This window comes from Sciurus carolinensis, chromosome X (genome assembly GCF_902686445.1).
Source record: "Sciurus carolinensis chromosome X, mSciCar1.2, whole genome shotgun sequence".
Lineage (NCBI taxonomy): Eukaryota > Metazoa > Chordata > Mammalia > Rodentia > Sciuridae > Sciurus > Sciurus carolinensis.
The window spans coordinates 14,121,522-14,141,201 of NC_062232.1; the positions used below are offsets into that span (position 1 = coordinate 14,121,522).

Sequence of the window (19,680 nt, forward strand, 5' to 3'; positions counted from 1 at the left end):
TCAGGTCTAAACCATAACATTCTGCCCTGGCCCCCGAAAGCTCATGCCCATCTCACAATTCAAAATAATATTTAGCCCATTTCCAAGAGTTCTCAGTTTATTTTTTTAAATATGTTTTAGTTATAGATGGACATAACAACATTATTTTTTTAGTTATTATGTGGTACTGAGGATTGAACCCAGTGCCTCACACATGCTAGGCAACCACTCTACCACTGAGCCACAACCCCAGCCCAAGTCCCCATAGCTTTAGTGTTGCTCAAAAATCACAGTCAAAAATCCTGTTGAGACTCAAGACAAACTCTTAGCTGATTTATAGCAGCTCAATTCACAATAGCTGAACTATGGAACCAACCTAGATGCCTTTCAACAGATGAATGAATAAATAAATTGTGGGATATATACACAATGAAATATGACTCAGCCTTAAAGAACAAGATTATGGCATTTGCCAGTAAATGGATGGAATTGGAGAATATTATGCTAAGCGAAATAAGCCAATTCCAAAGAACCAAAGGCCAAATATTTTCTTGGATATGCAGATGCTAATTCACAATAAGGGTGGGGATAGAGGTATTTTGGATTAGACAGAGGGGAGTGAAGGGAGGGGAGAGGATGTGGGGGGTAGGAATAATAATAGGATGAAACGGACATTATTACCCTATGTGCATATGTGATTACATGACCTATGTAACTCTACATCAGGTGCAACCAGAAGAATGAGAAGTTATACTCCATCTATGTATGATGTGTCAAAATTCATTCTACTATCATGTATAACTAATTAGAACATATTCAAATTTTTTTAAAAAACTCTTAGCTGTAAGAGTAAAGATCAGAAGCAAGTTACATATATTTAATATATAATGGCACAGAGTAAGCACTTCCATTCCACAAAGGAGAAATTGCAGCATAAAAGAAGGGATGGAAACAAGGCAAGACCAAAATCCAGCTGGGCAAATAAGTCCTGTAGCTCCACATCCGTCATCTAAGGCACATGGCCTTGTGATATTTTCTTCAAAGGGATTGTGTAGCTCAGCCCCTATGATCTTGCTGGTGGCAGCCCACGTGGCTTGTTTCTGCTTGATTCTTGCAGCTTTCCTTGGCAGACATCCCATGTTACTGGCATCTCTCAATCTCGGGAGTCTCCACTGCAGCTTTGGCTTCCTTCTCACATCTTCCCTCTCAGGGGCAACCTGCAGGAACTCCAATCCTGCTACATTTTGCCTAGTCTCCCAGGCCTTTCTTTGAAATCTTGATGGAAGCCTCTATGACCCCCTAACTACAGCATCCTGCATTCCTGTACGACCTATACCACATGGTTAATGCCAAGGTCTGCCACCATCTCGAGCAGTAGTCAAGCATCTTGGGACAATGGCTGCAGCAGCCTCTGAATGCCTGGGTGACTGAGCACAGTTAAATAATTTCCTAGGTCCCTCTTCTCAAAGGAATTTTTACTTTTACACTCTTGAGCCTGAAATGGGTGTACTTGCCAATTCCTAAGATGCCCCCAAGCCATCTTTCCTATTGTTTCTGGGTAAAATACTTAGCAGTATCTCTTTCCTGGCTGTAATCTCTTTAACAACCACACCTTCCTTAGCCCCAGTTTTACTCACACTTTTATGGTCAAACTGTACATTTTTCCTTCTGCTCTTGGTTATCATGCAAACTTGACTAAAAGCTGCTAGCAATATCCATGCCACTGCCTGAATGCTATGCTGCCTTTAAGTTTTCTCTGCCAGATTAATTAGTTCATCACCTTTAAATTTACCCTAACAAAAAGTCTTAGGACATGAGCAAAATGTGGACAGCTTCTTTGCCATAATGTAACATGAATGGCCTCTAGTCCAATTTACAATAGAGTCCTCCTTCTCCTCTGAAACCTCATGAGGCCAGTTTTTACTGTCCATTGTCCTATCAGCATTCTTGTCTTCTGAGCTCCCACCAGAATTGCCCATTAAGTTCTACTTAAAACATTCTAAAGTTTTTCCAGTTTGCATCTCTAGACTTTTCAACATTCCCCCACTCCACCACACATACCAGCTCCAAAGGCTTCTGAACTGCATAGTCAGGTTAGTCACAGGAATGACCTCACTTCTCAGTACCGATTTCTGTGTTAGCTTTTTTTTTTTGCTAATTCCATTGCTCTAGGCCCTAGGTGAGGCAGAACATCATGGCAAAAGCAGTTCAGGACGTGACAGGGAAGGAGAGAGAGAGGGAGAGTGGGTTCTGCTCACCAGGGACAAAATATAAACCCAAAAGGCATGCCCCTGGTGACCTACTTCTTCAAGCCACACCCTACCTGCCTATAGTTGCATTCCTGTTAATCTAGTATCAGTGGATTTGTGCACTAATTTAAGGCTCTCACAGTCTAATCATTGCATGTCTCATACATGAGCTTTTGAGGGACACATCGTATCTATACCATAACAACATACAAATGGTCAACAGGTACACAAAGAGGTAATCAACATCACTAATAATCAGAGAAATGCAAATCAAAACTATAGTGAGATATCACCTCACACCAGATGGCTATTGTCAAAAAGATGACATAACAAGTACATATTGTAAAGTTTACCCATTTGAAATATACAACTCAGTGATATTTAGTATATTTACAGAGTTGTACAACCAATGCCATTATGTAATTGCCATACTAAAAAGAGAACTTATACCCATTAGCAGTCACTTCCCAGTTACCTCCTATTATAGCTCTAGATAACCTCTAATCTGTTTTCTGTCTCTATGAATATGCCTATTCTGGATATTTTATACAAATGGAATCACACAATATATAGTCTTTTGTGACTGACTTCTTCCATTCAGCACAATATTTTTGAGACTCATACATTTTGTACTTCATTTCTTTTTGTAGTGGTATATTTCATTTTATGTATATATCACATTTTGTTTATCCATCCAACAGCTGAAAGACACTTGGGTTGTCACCACTTTTTGGTTATTATGAATAATGCTAGTATGAACATTTGTGAACAAGGTTATGTGTATACATATATTTTTGTTTCTGTTGGGTATATACTTGAGAGTGAAATTGCTAGGTTATATGGTAACTCTATGTTTAACATTTTGAGGAACTTTAAAACTTTTCTCCCAGGGACTGTACAATTTTATATGCTCTCATCTCTACATGTCAGTTTCTCTTTTGTAATAAAATACTTATGCAATTAACTTATAATGAGAAAAGGTTTAATTAGCTCACAGCTTTGGAGATTCTAGTCCAAAATTGGGCAGCCCCATTGCTTTGGACCTCTGGTAAGGGCAGCATGTCATGGTGGAAGCATGTGGCAGAGGAAATTGCTTACATCTTGAGTTAGGAAATAAAGAAGACTGATGGCCCATAATCCCCTTTGAAGGCACTACACCAGTGATCTAAGGTCCTCTCTGGGGAACCAAGCTTTTAACACATGGACCTTTGGGGGACAACATCCATATTCAAACCATAGCACCATTAATGTATGAGGGTCCCGATTTCCCCACGTCTTTGCCAACCTTTGTTGTGATAGGTCTTTTCAATTATAGCCATTTTAGTGAGTATGAGGTAGAGTTTTTTGGTTGTCTTGATTTGCATTTCCCTAATGACTAATAATATTGACTGTCATTTCATGAGCTTATTCATTTGTACATGCTCTTTGTAGATATGTATATTTTCAGGTCCTGTTAACATATTCAGTTGTCATTACTTTTTATTATTGTGTTGTAAGAATTCCTTATATATTTTATATACACGTCACTTATGAGATATATGGTTTACAAATAGTATCTCCCACTCTTTGGGATGCCTTTTCCCTTTCTTGATGGTATTTGCAGCACAAAAGTTTTTCATTTTGATGAAGTCCAACTTACTGCTTGCTCTTTAATGTTGTATCTAAAAAGTCATTGCCTAAGCCAAAGTCATAAGAATTTATTCCTATGTTTTCTTCTAAGAATCGTATAGATTTAGCTTTTATATTTAGGTCTCTGATCCATTTTGAGTTAATTTTTGTATGTGGTGTGAGGTAGGGGGTCCAACATTACTCTTTATATGTGGATGTCCTCTTGTCCCAGCACCATTAGTTGAAAAGACTTTTCTTCCCCCATTTTGTTTTCTTGGTCCACCTGTCAAAAAATCAAATGACTATAGGGGTTGGAAGTGTAGGTCATTGGTAGAGTGCTTGCTTATTGTGTGCAAGGCCCTAAATTTGCTCTCAGGCACTGAAAAAAAAAAGGGACAAGGAAAAAATTGACCATGAAAGTGTTCATTTCCAAACTTCAAATTGTATTTCACTCATCTCTATGTTAGTGGAATATGAGCACCACACTATTCTGATTATTGTAGCTTTATACAGGTTGAGCATCCCTAATCTGAAAAATCTTAAATCCAGAATTTTTTGAGCACCAACCAGTAAATTCAATGAAAATATTCCAAAATCCAAAAGTCTCTGAAATGTGAAACACTTCTGATTTCAAGCATTTTGGATAAGGGATATTCAATCTGTAGTAAGCTTTAAAACAAAAGTTTGAGTTGAACTTTGTACTTCTTTTTAAAGATTGTTTTGGCTATATTTTCCATATAAATTTTAGAAAGCTTGTCAACTTGCAAAAAATGTCAACTGGGATTTTAATAAGGAATATGTTGAACCTGTAGATCAATCTGAGGACTATTGCCATCTTAACAATATTAAGTCTTCCAATCTATGAACATGGAATATTGTTCTATTTGTTTAGATCTCCTTTAATTTCCTCCAACAGTGTTTTCCACTTTTCAGTGTATGAGTCTTGGATTTATTTGGTTAAATTATCTCTAAGCATTTTATTTTTATGGTACTATAAGTGGAATTATTTTCTTTGTTTTTGAATCATTCATTTCTAGTACATAGACATGTAACTGATTTTTATGTAATGATCTGGTATTGTATAATCTTGATGAACTTGTTTATTAGTTCTAATAGTTTTTTAGTGAATTCTCTGGGATTTTCTCTTTACAGGATCATATTATGTTAATACAAATAGTTTCACTTCTTTTATAATTTGAATACTTTTTACTTCTTTTCCTTACCTAGTTGTCCTGGCTAGAACCTCCAGTACAATGTTGAATAAAATTGGTGAGAGTAGATATCTTTGTATTGTTCCTGATCTTAAGGGGGATGCATTCAGTCTTCTATCATTAAGTATGATATTAGCTGTGTATTTCTTGTAGATGACACCTATTAGGACAGGTAAATTCCCTTTTGTGCCTTGTTTGTTGGCTATTTTTATTATGAAAGACTGATAGATTTTTGTCAAATGTTTTTTCTGCATCTATTGAGATGATCATGTAGTTCTTGTCCCTTTTTCTAGTAATATGGGGTATCACATTGGTATTAGGCAAACCTTGCATTCCTGAAATAAATTCTACTTTCTCATGGTGTATAATTTGTTTCTATGTTGATAGATGCAGCTTGCTAATATTTTGTTGAGGATTTCGCATCTATATTCGTAAGAGATATTGGTCTATAATTTTCTTGTGATCTTTGTCTGGTCTTGATATCAGGGTAATGTTGGCTTCTCAAGTGGGCAATATTCTCACCTCTTTGATCTTTTAAGATTTCATTAGTGATTGTTATTAAATTTGCTTTAAATATTTGATGTAATTTACCACTAAAGCCATCTGGCTCTGGGCTTTTCTTGGTGAGTTGTTTTATTACTTCAGTCTTTTTGCTTGTTACAGGCATGTTCAGCTTTTCTATTTCTTAGTTTTGATAGCTTGTGTTTTTCTAGAAATTTGTTCATTTCATCTAGATTGTCTAATTTTGTTAGTGTACAGCTGTTCATAGTATTCCCTTATAGTTATTTTTTCCTGGGAAGGTTAGTAGTGATGTTTCCTCTTTCATATTTGATTTTAGAAATTTGAGTCTTCATTTTTTCTTGGCTAGTCAATTTTGTCGATCTATTCAAAGAACCATTTTTTTTGTTTTGTTGATTTTTCTCTATTTCTCTATTTTCTATTTTATTTATTTTTGTCCTGTTTATTATTCCCTTCCTTCTGTTTACATTGGGTTTGGGTTACTCTTTTTTTCCAGTTTTAAGGTGGAAGACTATATTATTGATTTGAGTGAAATCTTTCTTTTTTTTTCTTTTTAGTATGGGTATTTATAGGCATAAATATAGGTGAATTTACCTATATAGGTCTTTGTAGGTATAGGTATTTATAGCTAATATAATACCTATAGGGATTAGTAGCTATAACATAGTATTTTAATAAAGGTATTTGGGCTGGGGATATAGCTCAGTTGGTAGAGTGCTTGCCTCACAAGCACAAGGCCCTGGGTTCAAATCCTCAGCACCACAAAATAAATAAATAAATAAATAAAGGTATTTATAGCTATAAAATTATAGGCATTTATAGCTATAAATTTTCCTTTAATCACTGCTTTGGCTAGATCCCATATGTTTTGGTTTGTGGTGTTTTAATTTTCATTCATCTTGTTATTTTCTAATTTGTCTTATGATTTCTTCACCTTTTTTTTTCCTTTGTACTAGGGATTGAACCCAGGGCTTTGCACATGCTAGGCAAGTGCTCTACCACTTGGGGTATGAGTTACATCCCCAGCCCATGATTTCTTCTTTGATGCATTTGTTCTTTAAAATTGTATTGTTTAATTTTCTCAAATTTATGAATTTGTCATTAATTACTAATTTATTTATTTGGAGGCCAGGATAGATACTTTTAATAATTTTGATCTTTTTAAAACAGTTAAGACTTCTATTATGGCCTAGCTTAGGGTCTATTGTGAAAAGTGTTCCATATATACTTTAAAAGGATATATTCTGGCTGGATATAGTGGCACATGCCTGTAATTCCAGTGACTCAGTAGGTTGAGGCAGGAGGATTGCAAGTTTGAGACCAGCCCCAGCAATTTAGTGAGGCCCTAAACAACTTAGGGAGACCCTGTCTCAAAATAAAAATTAAAAGGGCTGGGGATATGGCTCAATGGTAAAGCACCATTGGGTTCAATCCTCAATATAAATATATATATATATATATGTGTGTGTGTGTGTGTGTGTGTGTGTGTGTATACATATTCTGTTGTTGGGTGGAGTGTTTTATATGTATCTGTGAGGTCTAGTTGGTTTAGAGTGCTGTTCAAGTCCCATATCCTTCTTGATTTTTCTCCTAGTTGTCCTATCTATTATTAAAAACAGAATATTGAAGTCCCTAACTATTAATATTGTCTGTTTCTTCAATTCTGTCGGTTTTTGCTTCATATAGTTTTGGGCTCAGTTTTTAGGTAATATATGTTTATAATTGTTTTGTCTTGATTGATTGCACATTTTATCATTATGAAACATCCCTACTTAACACTTTTTGCTGTAGAATCTATTTTGTCTACTATTAATATAGGTATTCTAGTTCTGATATTTTTTTTGTCCCTTTCCTTTCAAACTCTTTGTATCTTTAAATCTAAATTGTGTCTTCTGTGTAAAATACATGTTGGAACTTGTTTGTTTTGTTTTGATCAAGTCTCACAATCTCTGCCTTTCGATTTGATGAATCTATTCACATGTTATTGATATGATTGGACTTGTACCTGACATTTGGCTTTTATTATTTTTTAAAATATAGAGTCAATCCTTCATATCCATGGGTTTCACATTGAAAACAAAAAAAGTTAAATCTGGAGATGAGGTATAGCTCAGTGGTAGAGTTTTGTGAGACCCTGGGTTTAATCCCCAGTACTACCAAAAATAATAAAAATAAAAATAAATCTGTTCTGACCATATACAGACTTTTTTCTTGTGATTATTACCTAAGCAATAGAGTATAACAACTGTTTGCGTAGAATTTACATTAAATTAGGTATAAGTAATTTAGAGATCATTTGAATTATATGGGAAGCTTGCACAGGTTATGTGCAAATAATATATACCATCTTACATAAGGGACTTGAACATCTGTGGATTTTTGTATCCATGGGAGATCCTAGAACCAATCCTCCCTGGATACCAAGGGACAACTATATATCTTATGACTATTTTGTTCCTCTGTTCCTTCTTTATTTCAAATTTATTTTTATAAATCATCTGAGGTAGAAGTTTGAGTCCAGATGGTTAGCTAACTATGCTAGCCCCATTTAAAAAAATTGTCTTTTTCTACTGAATTGTAATACCTCTGTTGTCATATGTTATTCCCATATATAGTTTGATACATATGAAATTTCTGTGACTACTCATATATTGTCCTCTCTTATGTCAATACCTATTGTTTTGTTTTAGTAACTTAATGGTAAATTTCAGTATCTGATACAGCAAGTGCCTTTTTATTTTCCTTCTTTCTCAAGTAATTGTTCATGTGAATCTTTGAAATCCAAGAGAAGATACTATTTGCAATCCTTTTAAAATTTAACAAAATACATGTGTGTATACATATGGGTGTGTATATATATACATACATATATATACATATATGACATGTACATACCATATATATGCATACATTCACCATCTAGTAACATGGTATGTGTAAATTTAGGCAATTCATTTAAAAAAGAATCTGGTAAGTGGTAACAGCACATTAAAATGAAACAGAAGAGAATTATTTATGTAACTTTCATCTAATTATCGTTTCCTCAACATAGGGTACATGCTATGGAAAATAGTGCCATCAGAATATTAAAAGAGAGAATAATTTCACGAAAAACTGACCTCATGCATGCTTTCCAACTTCGAGACCACAGTCGATCAGGTAATTAAATTATATAATGCTTCCCATTTCTTTACATATCATGTGACATACAGATCAGTTTTCATTTTCTTTGCTTCCTTAGGATTTCATTCTCCATTTTTCCTAGAAAGGAATGGTATAGATAAAAATTTTAAAAATCCATTATTCTCTCAAAAACAGGCATAGATCTCATTTTCAGTAAATTTCTTTCAACTTAAAATATCAAAAACAACCCTGAATTAGACTACTATTCTGGTGGCATGTTAAGGAAATAACTAATTCTGGGGAGGGCAGAATTTTAATTCATTTATTAGCCTCACATTATGGTAAATCTTCTGGTCACATCTCCATTCTTTTTGAACCACCTGAGGGATCATGGAACAACATTCAAGTACAAAAGACTGTATTGTCCTGGGGCAAATGCTAATGTGGTATAGCAATAAGTCCTAACATTAAACTATAGTGTAGTACAAAGGTAGAAAAGTGGAATTTGGAACTCCCACAAAAATGCTTGTAAGTGGCTCTAAGGTATTCCTAAGTCTGTAAAATGTTCCTAATTCCTGGCAAGCAAATCCATCTTTGAGGGATTCATCCCTAATTTTAGCCACTAATATATCTAGAGGTTAAGATTAGCCAATATGAGTTCACAGCCAAAGGTTACCAAACAAGGAGATGAGCTACCATGAGTGAGAGTCAGCAGAAAGAACCAACAATAGTTTTAGTTCCCCCAAGGACATCAGATATTGAAATTATCAAATGCAAAATATAAAATAACTAAGAAATATTTAAAGAAATGAAAGATTGAATCACAAACATGCATTGAAAATGATTTGAAGAAGAACCAAATAGATAGGAGACTTGTTAAAATACAGGGATGGGGCTGGGGTTGTGGCTCAGTGGTAGAGCACTTGCCTAGCATGTGTAAGGCACTGGGTTTGATTCTCAGCACCACACATAAATAATAAAATAAAGGTCCATCAACATCTAAAATTTTTTTTAAAAAAATAAAGGAAAAACATAATGGATATGTTAAACTGAAGATTAGACACTGCTTAAGAAAGAAATTAGAGGGCTGGGATTGTGGCTCAGTGTTTGCCTTACATGTGTGAGTCACTGGGTTCAATCCTCAGCACCACACAAAATGAATAAATAAAATAAAGGTATTGTGTCTGTCTACAACTAAAAAAAATTTAAAAAAGAATTAAAGAGGTTAAGAGTTATGAATAGTAAAATAAGAAGGTTTAACATATGTCTAATCAAGGTACTAGGAAGAGAGAATAGAAAAAAATGGAAGATAGTATATATTTAACTCGATAATGCCTTAGACTTTTCTAGAACTGATGAAAGACTCAAATGTTAGGTAAAGAGGAACAATGATTCTCAAATAGCTACAAATAAAGTTAAATCTGCACCTACATACACTTGTGAAACTACAAGGCATGAATAGCAAAGAGAAAAATCATAAAAGTAGGCAGAGAGAAAAATATTGCAACAAAGACATAACAATCAAACTCATAGTCTAATCAACAGCTACAAAAGAAGCCAGTTAGTTGACAATGGAACCGTATCTACAATACATCAAAAGTTAAACTTAGAAAAATACCATAAAAATGCTAATGAAAACAAAGCTGAAACAATACTACTAATATCAGACAAAATAGACTCTGAAGAAATATACATTATTAGAAATAGAAAGGATACTTCATAATGATAAAATATTTAATTTGCCAATTGAATCCATTTCAAATGTGTATGTACCCATTAATATAGCCTCGAAAATATACATAAATAAAAACTGAGAGAACAAGTAGAAGTAGAAAAATCCACCATGATGGTGGGAGATTTTTATGCTCTTCTCTCAGGAACAAGAAGAAGAGACAGACACAATATTAGTAAACTTTCTCTTTTTTTTTTTTTTTTTGTGGTGCTGGGGATCGAACTCAGGGCCTTGTGCTTGAGAGGCAAGCACTCTACCGACTGAGCTATCTCCCTAGCCCAGTAAACTTTCTCTAAAGGGAATCATACATAGACTGCTGCACCCAACATTTCAGAATACATATTCTTGTCAAGCACAAATGGAACATTTATAAAAATTGACCACAAACTGGAATATAAAGCAAATCTCAACAGATTAACATAGAATAAATTAATTCCCTGACATAGTAAAAGGAGCTGCAACTCAATAACATAATCTTGCCATAAAATCCTCTTTTTGCTTGGAAATAAGAAATGCACTTCTGAATAATTCTTAAATCCATGAAGAAATCACAGTGGAAATTAGAATAATGAAACTAAAAGATAATGAAAATATAACATTTAAAACTTATGGAATGCAAATTAGAGAGGCACTGATAACCTTAAATGTATATGCTTTAAAAGATGAAAGTGTGATTAACAAAGTAAAAAAAATAGTTTTTTGAAAAAACTGACAAAGTTGATAAAACACTAGTAAAAGCATGTGCAAGGAAGAGAATGCACATGCATAAGCACAAATAACCAATACCAAGATCTAAAGAGGTATTACTACAGACTTTAGAAAGATCATGAGTTGTATTGTAAAAACTGTAATGCCAATGAATTCAAACTTTAGATCAAATAGACACATTCCTAAAATGTACACATTTACACACATAAACAAATTGACACAAAAATAGAAAATCTGAATAATCCTATAACTATTAAAAAAATTGGGTCTTAAATTTTAAAACTTTCTGAAAAGAAAGCTCTGCTTTCAGTTTTATTAACCATTACAATATACATTTAAGAAAGAAATAAAAGAAGTCTTATATAAACTCTTCCAGAGAATAAAAATGGAGGGAACACTTCCCAGATTATTTTAGGAGATTAGCATAACCTTGTTATCAAAACCTAAGAAGAATATTTGGAAAAGGAAAATTAAGGGCTAATCTCATTGATGCATTTAGATGAAAAAAAACCCTAAATGAAATATTAGCCAACCAAGTTTGTTTTTTCCCTAGGAATGCTAGGAATTCTAGGTTTTTTAAACATTAAAAAAAAAATCAATGTAATTCACCACTTTAACAAAATTAAAATCTCTCAAAATAAGAAAGCATTAATTTTATCCTAGTTTTATGATTTAAAAAAATTTAGAAAACTAAGAATAGAGGTGAACTTCTTTAATCTCATAAAGGATATCTACCAAAGTCTGTAACAAATAGCATACTTAATGGAGAAAAATTGGGAATGAGAGGAGGGTGTTCTGGTAAGCCCACCAATATGTCCACCTCCTAATTCTCAGAAACTCAGTATGGTACTTTGAAAGTATGATTAACTTCAGGATCTTGAACTGGGGAGACTGTCCTGAGTTATCAAGTGGCCCTAATGTAATCACAGTGGTTCTTTTAAGAGGTATGTGGAAGGAGGCAAAGTCAGAGGGGAAGGTGATATGATGATGGAACCAGATACTGAAATGACACCCTTTTAAGATGGAAGAAGAGGCCCCAAGCCAAGGAATACAGGCAACCACTAGAAGCTGGAAAAGGCAAGGAAACAGATTCCCCCCTTCAGAGCCTTCAGAAGGAACCAGCGTTTGTTGATACCTTGACTTTTGCCCAGTGAAACTAATTCAGACATTTGACTTCCAGAACTGTAAGAGAAATATCATTTGTGCTGTTTTACCACTAAGTCTGTATTAATTTGCTATAGAAACAATAGAAAACTAGTATAGATGCCCACTATCAGGACATCTGTTCAACAGTCTAGTAAGGATACGAGCCAGTCCAATAAGGCAAATTAAAGAGATAAAATAAAACATTAAAAAGAAGAAATAAAACTGTCACTATGTGTAGACTACTTGATTGAGTGTATAGAAAGTACAAAGGAATCCACAGAAAAACTACTAGAATTAATAAATGAATTTTAGCAAGTTGTGAAACACAAAGTCAGTACACAAAAATTGCATTTCCATATATTAGTATATTAATTAGAGTCTATTTAGGATGCAGAAACCACATCAATAATTTGAACTGGAAAATTTAACAGATTTAATTTTATAAAATTTAATATAAAGAATTATTAGGACTGGGGATGTAGCTTAGTTGGGAGAGTGCTTGTCTCACATGCACAGGCCCTGGGTTCAATTTCCAGCACCACCCACACACCCACACCCACACACACACAAATTTCTTAAAAAGAATTATTAACTAGTAAAAGGTGATTAACTACTAAAAGGATAAAAGAGAACTCTAAAAAAAAAAAGAAATAGCAAGTATAGAGAGGAGCTATTATCTCTAAAGTTGAGAGAGAGTATTCAAGGATGCTTAGAAGAATTCCTTAACTCCTAACCAAGGCTGAAATTCAGACCACATTAGAGAGGGTGTAGCTGTGGCCCACTAGATAGGACAGAAGTTTACATAGGCCTCCACTCAGATTGGTCTCCAGCTAATCAACTAGGACTGGAGAGAATGGAGCCCTCCCACTGGGGTGCCAGTGCACTTCACTAGAAAGGTGGGTGCCACTGCATTTACAATGTACCATTAAGACAAAATATTGGGGAAATAGTTTGAAATGTTAAAAAAAAGTCTGTTCACTATTTACATTGTGTTAGGTATTATAAATAATCTAGAAATGACTTAAAGTATATGGGAGGCTATATGTAGGTTATATGCAAAACACTACATCATTTTACATAAGGGAGTTGAGCATCTGTAGAATTTTGTATCCATAGGGGGTTTTAGAGTCAATCCCCCACAGATACCAAGGGATGACTGTGTTTATCAAAAACCTTAAAACTCTGCATACCTTTTGATCTTACAATTCCACTCCTAGGAATGGAATTTCCTTAGGAATTTCCTAAGGAAATAATGGAATGGTTTCATAACCATTAAAATGACAATGTAGACCTATGTTTATTAACATAGATGAAAGTCCATGATGTAAGTAAAAAAAAAAAAACTGCTTAGAATAAATGTTTGTGTGTGTGTATGTGTGTGTGTTATACCATATGCAATACATGTATATAAAACATATATATACTGGGGATTGGGGATTTAGTTAGTGGTAGAGTGCTTGTCTAGCATGCACAAGGCCCTGAGTTTGGTCCTTGACCCTAGGGGACTGGGAGCACTAGAGTACAAATATATTTGATTTTAAGAAAAAGAAACTATATATACATTATGTAAACACATTTATATACATAGAAAAACACTAGAAACTATAACATTGTATTCTGTTTATTCAAAATCATTTAAAATGAATATCTTTCTAATAATCAGAAAAAATATATTTATATTTTGAAAAGTTATATGTAATATTTTGGGAAAATATATTAGCTGGGAAGATAGATGAGTAATAAACTAAAATATTAAAAATCAAACTAAATCTTTTATCCTTTGTGTGTGTGTATATTTTCAAATCTTCTATAATAAACAGGCATACCTTAATTCATTAATCAGAAAAAGACAATCTAATATCCAAAGTGTTATTTCTTACACATGACAGTACAGGCAAGATCTGTGGACTACAAAAGACTATTCTTAGTTTTTCCTTCCTCAGGGCTCTAGAACCAGGTAGGACAGATCATGAAGGAAACCATCAGGCACCCAGGCCTCAAAACCCCATGCTGTCACTGGCTCTGCCAAGGGGCATACATATTTTTTGTCAAATTATAAACAAATTATATGGGTGCTTTTTTGTTATTGTTGTTAGGAAAAATTTCAATAGCCCAATGGGCTTTTTCTATGGAGAGCATTTTGGGACTGAACTTACCATGGAGATCCCTGAGTTTGCGTCTGGTAAACATAGACAAAAGTGGAAATGTTGACTACATGTCCAGCTTCCAGGATGTCCACATTGAAAAACCTGTGAAAGAGGCAAGTGACACATAGCCCCAACTTAAACCGGGCTAGGGAAATACCCTTGGGACAACCTCTAAGTAACTCAATCCTTTGAAAAAGTTGGGAGTGGAATCATCTAATGGATGGGAGTGGCAATCTCAGAAAAGGTCAAAGGGGAATCTCCCAAGTACTTTGTGATCTGTTCAGGAAATTTATGCCTTCTAAAGACAGACAAAGAAAAAGGAAAAAGCTTTGGCATGCAAATTCATGTCAAATATGTGACTCTTGTTTTAAGTACTATCCAGAGAAGGGCAAATGTGACATTCATTCTTTCATGCAGTACACTACGTAACAATAGTTGATGTATTCCAAATCATGTATAGACTTGCTGACATGACCTAGAATATGCCTTAAAGAATTGTTTTGGTGGGGAGGGGTACAGGGGATTGAACTCAGGGGCACTCGATTACTGAGTCACATCCCTAGCCCTATTTTGTATTTTATTTAGAGACAGGAACTCACTGAGTTGCTTAGCACCTTGCTTTTGCTGAGGCTGGCTTTGAACTTGAGATCCTTCTGTCTCAGCATCCCAAGCCACTGGGATTACAGGTGTGCATCTCTGCACATGGCTGCCTCAAAGAATTTTAAAGTGTGGGGCTGAAGTTGTGGCTCAGTGGTAGAGCACTTGCCTGGCATGTGTGAGGCCCTGGGTTCGATATAAATCAGCACCACATATAAATAAATAAAAGAAAAAGATTGTTGACAACTAAAAAATTATTTTAAAAAAGAATTTTAAAGTATAAAATTCCTTAATAAACTGGGAATAGCCCAGGGAGAGTTATCAGATTTCAGCTCTTATTAGTTAACCTTTCATCAGTAATTAGTTATATCATTGAGCTGATTGGAGTTAGGACTTGGCTGATTGTTTGCAGGGAAGATGAGAAAAACAGAGAAGGGAGGTAAAAGTGCAGGTTGAAAGTTAAAATATCTATAGGAAGGAGGCTTTTGGCCTGATTTCAGAGGCAATTTACCATGATTACTAAGATCATAGACCTTGGCTTCAGAGAGCTGAGAGTCAGATCCCACTTCTTAGCTTTGTGACCTTTGGGAAAGTTACTTTGTTTTCTAATCTGTAAAATGGACATAATAATGGTCTGTTCCTATTCCTTATGGTTGTCAAGTACTGAATCAAATAATCCACATAAAACTTTCTGTATATGTTGGCAATTGTTATTTACTGCTGCCTTACTTACTTTGGTCCCCTGAGGAACACAAGTCTTTTATCTGATTAAAGACGGGTGCAGTGGCACAGGCCTGTAATCCCAGTGACTTGGGAGGTGGAACACAAGTTGGAGGCCAACCTCAGCAGTTTAGCGAGTTCCTCAGCAACTTAGTGAGACCCTGTCTTGAAATAAAAATAAATAAAGGACTGGGGACTTAGCTCAGTGGTAAAGCACCCTTGGATTCAATCCTCAGTACCAAAAAAAAAAAAAAAAAAAAAAAACCTGGTTGGGCCAACAGAAGGCTTGCCTTCTCATTGCCTTCTCAAATTTCTATTTAAATCATATAATTTGAATTAGCGATGATGTGTTGTGTTTGTTGTGTTTGTTACATTTGCTAAAATTAATCTATGTCATTAATTCTTTTAACACTTAGAAAATCTTTGTTTTAGGCCCAGTCTACTCTAATTGAAACTCTGTACAGATACCGATCTGACCTGCAAATCATATTTAATGTCATTGACTCTGATCACTCAGGTAAATGAATTTTGATTAGTTCAGTAGTAGTAGAAAGCAAAGACTAGTCTGCTTCTCTGAAATTAGAACTCCCTTTTCAACTATTTCATTCTTAATCCAAACTTGATAAAATTTGAAGGAATCAAATAAACTCATGTTTAATGTTGCTGTTATTTTAATTTGCCCAAAAACCCTGTATTCAAGATCATAGAATTCCATAGAAGCCTATGTAGCCACTGATCAAACTGGAATAGCTCCTTTTATAAATCACCAGCATAGATGAAAAGATAATTTACTTTCCATTTTAATATTTTAGTCACTCCTGAAATAAAAATCTTTCCTGGAGTTCTGGCTCTGTTTGGGGGGATTGAGAACTATAAAAACTCATTTTCTATTTAGCTTTGATGAACAATTAACTTCTTTTCAAACTTAAAAAATATATATCAGGCTGGGAATATAGCTCAGTAGTAAAGTGCTTGCCTAGCATGTACAGGGTCCTGGATTTGATCCCCAGCACCACAAGAAAAAAAAATCAGCTATTCCTCTACTGCAGAAACCTTTGAACACCAAAAAATCAACAATCAACCCATGTAAGTAAATTATTGCCTATAAAAAAGGCAACATCTTTGTTTGCAATCTTCTCATCCATTCCCAGGTATCTTTTCCCTCTGCTTTGATTTTGCTCTCTGCTCTGCCATCCTTCCATGTCCCTCACCCTTAGATTTTAGTTCTTACAGTTTCTTTGCCACATTTAGTCCCACAGTTTGTATCCCCTTAACATTTCTTCACTGTTTACTCATTCTGAATTTAGAATAATCTCAGAATCATTTGGTAGTTGAAAGTGACACATTGCTTTTTACATTTATGACCTTACCTCCATTTCCTTCAGTGTCTTGATGGTCAGGCATATTAGTGAGCTTCTAATTGGAACTATTTCAATCATTGTGATTTCTCCATCCTTCCCTGAGGTAGGTCTTGAACACTCACCACCTTCTCCTATATTCTTTTAGGCATGATCTCCATGGAAGAATTTCGGACCATGTGGAAACTTTTCAGAACTCACTACAGCGTTGATATTGATGATTCCCAAGTTGATTCACTTGCCAATACAATGGACTTAAACAAAGATGGAAGCATTGACTTTAATGAGTTTTTAAAGGCTTTCTATGTAGTGCATAAATACGAGAAGTTGAGCACATCAGAGACCAAGTCTCCTAACTATAAATGAAGGCTTCCCTCAGGCTCCTTGTAAACAGCTGAACCCAAGTCACAATCTTTTTCAGGACCACTGAAATTCGTAGTCACTAATAGAGAATAGTAGACTCCAATTCCCACCACAAGCATATGCACAGTATGGGTGTCGGAAGCCCTTAGCAAACTGTAATTGGTAAGACTAGGTTAAATGTCAGCTGATAAGATTTGCCTCCAATGTTGGGACTCACCCACTGCCATTGAAAAGCTCGGTTTGAGCCTAGTGTTGGTCTCCTGGATGTCACCCAATCGGGAGACCAGAGCAGTTTGGAAACATACTGAAAGGAATCCACAGAGCACCAGAGGAAACTATGAAGTGCAACAACTGTGACTGAGGGATGGGAGGAAGAATACCAAGCTACTAAGGGAATAAACTATTTCCATCCTTAAATTGTAATCTTTTTTTGAAATTCCATAAACCAGTGATCTTTAATTGTGGGGAAATCATTCTTCAGGGATGGGGACCACATCATATTCTGGGGGAAAAACTTTTTTCATTTCTGTTGGAAATACAAAGTGAATACATTTATATTGAGCCCTATAATTAATATGGTCTGACACCTTCATTGATAAGACAGGGCCTTGGTTATGCATATATTGTGCAAATTATTCTGCTATTCTGATCTTGAGTCAAACATGATGAGATTTTTGTTTAAAGGTGAGTATAGGTTTCACTTTTTAAAAAGTTTTAGAACTTCAAGTTCTAGAAACATGCCAGATCCTATAAGCCTGCCTGCTCCACACACCAGAAATAATGGATAAAATCTAACAAATACATATTTTTTTTATTAGACAACTGAGGTTGCAGAAAAGTAAAAGAAACAGAGAGGGGGAAAAAGCATCATTGAAACTATAGCAATATTAATATCAGGCAGGTTAGACTTTAGGGCAAAAAATATCATTGGGTATAAAAAAGATCCTTACTGAATGTTAAGAGAAATAATTCACCAGAAAGATATAATAATTATTAATTACTATGCATCTAGTAATGAAGGCTTAAAAGTTATCATGCAAAAATTTATGTAACTACCAGATTAAATTGGTAGCAGGTGATTTTAATATCTTTGTCAGTAATTCATGAAAATAAAAATCATAGATGATTGGACAACCCAGTTAATCCACCTGGTGTTGTGTGTGTGTGTGTGTGTGTGTGTAATGTTTATATGGATGTACATTAGTGCACACATACAACTCTGCAATCAATTTTAGAGAATATGCATTTTCAAGTCCATATGGAACATGTATAAAAATTGACTACAAAACATAAATACCAATTGGTAACAAAGATATTACATTCTCTGATTCTAATGCAATTAAATTAAAACCCAATTAATGAATGAGTGAAAAAGGAATAAAACTCTAGATCTACCACAAAATGCTAAAAAGAATTTCACAAGAATTCTGTGAATAACTTTATGCCAATAATTTTAAAATTTTTTTAAATTAAAAAATTTTAACTTACAAAAATTATAAATAACTTTCAATTAAATCAAACAAAAATTATAAATATTTATGAAGTTCCATGTGAAACCGTAATTTTTTAAACCAAGTGAATGTACTATTTTCTCAGAAAAAAAATTTAGTAAAGCTAACTCAAAAGGAGGATCTGAAGAGACATTTATCCATTGAAGAATGTAATGGTTTTATAATGGGTCACTTTGGTTGCCCTGAACTTCCTTCCTCAGAGCTCCCTTGCTTACATGTTTCTGGTTAGGGTGGGCCAAGGAAAATTCTTGAGAGATCTGGAAGTGGTAGCCATTTTGTACTTTACATATGCTGTTACTGATCTACTGACATCTTATTGGCATAAAGTAGCAGTTAGGCCTGCAGTTGCTCTTCTTTCCCTGACTCTTCTGTTAGCTTCTTTGATTTCTGGGTTGTGAATGTGTGTTTAACCTCATGATGTAGAGCTCTGGATTCTGCAGGACACCCCCATCACCAAGGTCAGAGGCAATAAGAATGGACATAAGCTTCAGTACCTTCTTATGGGGTGCCATCTTATGTGTGTGGGTTTCAGCCTGTTTGTGATCTTCCTGGTTACCTGTTCTGTGAATTTCAAGCTTCAGCATCAGATATGGAGGCCATAGCCTTATAGAGACTACTTAACTAACTCCCACATTTATAGAAGTCATTTCTGAGTCTATTTATACATAGAATAAGTACACATGGCATGTGCACACACACATGTAGAATC

At 34.7% G+C, this 19,680-nt stretch overlaps 1 protein-coding gene across 9 annotated transcripts in view; it reads left to right on the forward strand.

Moving 5' to 3' along the window:
* Ppef1 (protein phosphatase with EF-hand domain 1) overlaps window positions 1-18,483 on the forward strand; it is a 112,668-nt gene extending 94,185 nt beyond the window's left edge. For 3 of the 9 annotated variants that reach the window (XM_047535884.1, XM_047535883.1, XM_047535891.1), the window contains 4 exons: window positions 8,619-8,725; window positions 14,372-14,535; window positions 16,172-16,256; window positions 17,246-18,483. In XM_047535884.1, coding sequence (XP_047391840.1) covers window positions 8,619-8,725; window positions 14,372-14,535; window positions 16,172-16,256; window positions 17,246-17,463 — 574 coding nt within the window. In that variant the 3' untranslated portion in view covers window positions 17,464-18,483. Of the gene's footprint in view, window positions 1-8,618; window positions 8,726-14,371; window positions 14,536-16,171; window positions 16,257-16,682 lie in introns of all 9 variants that reach the window. The other 6 variants (XR_007106401.1, XM_047535885.1, XM_047535889.1 and 3 more) reach the window with 6 other exon arrangements.
* Window positions 18,484-19,680: the final 1,197 nt, after the last annotated feature.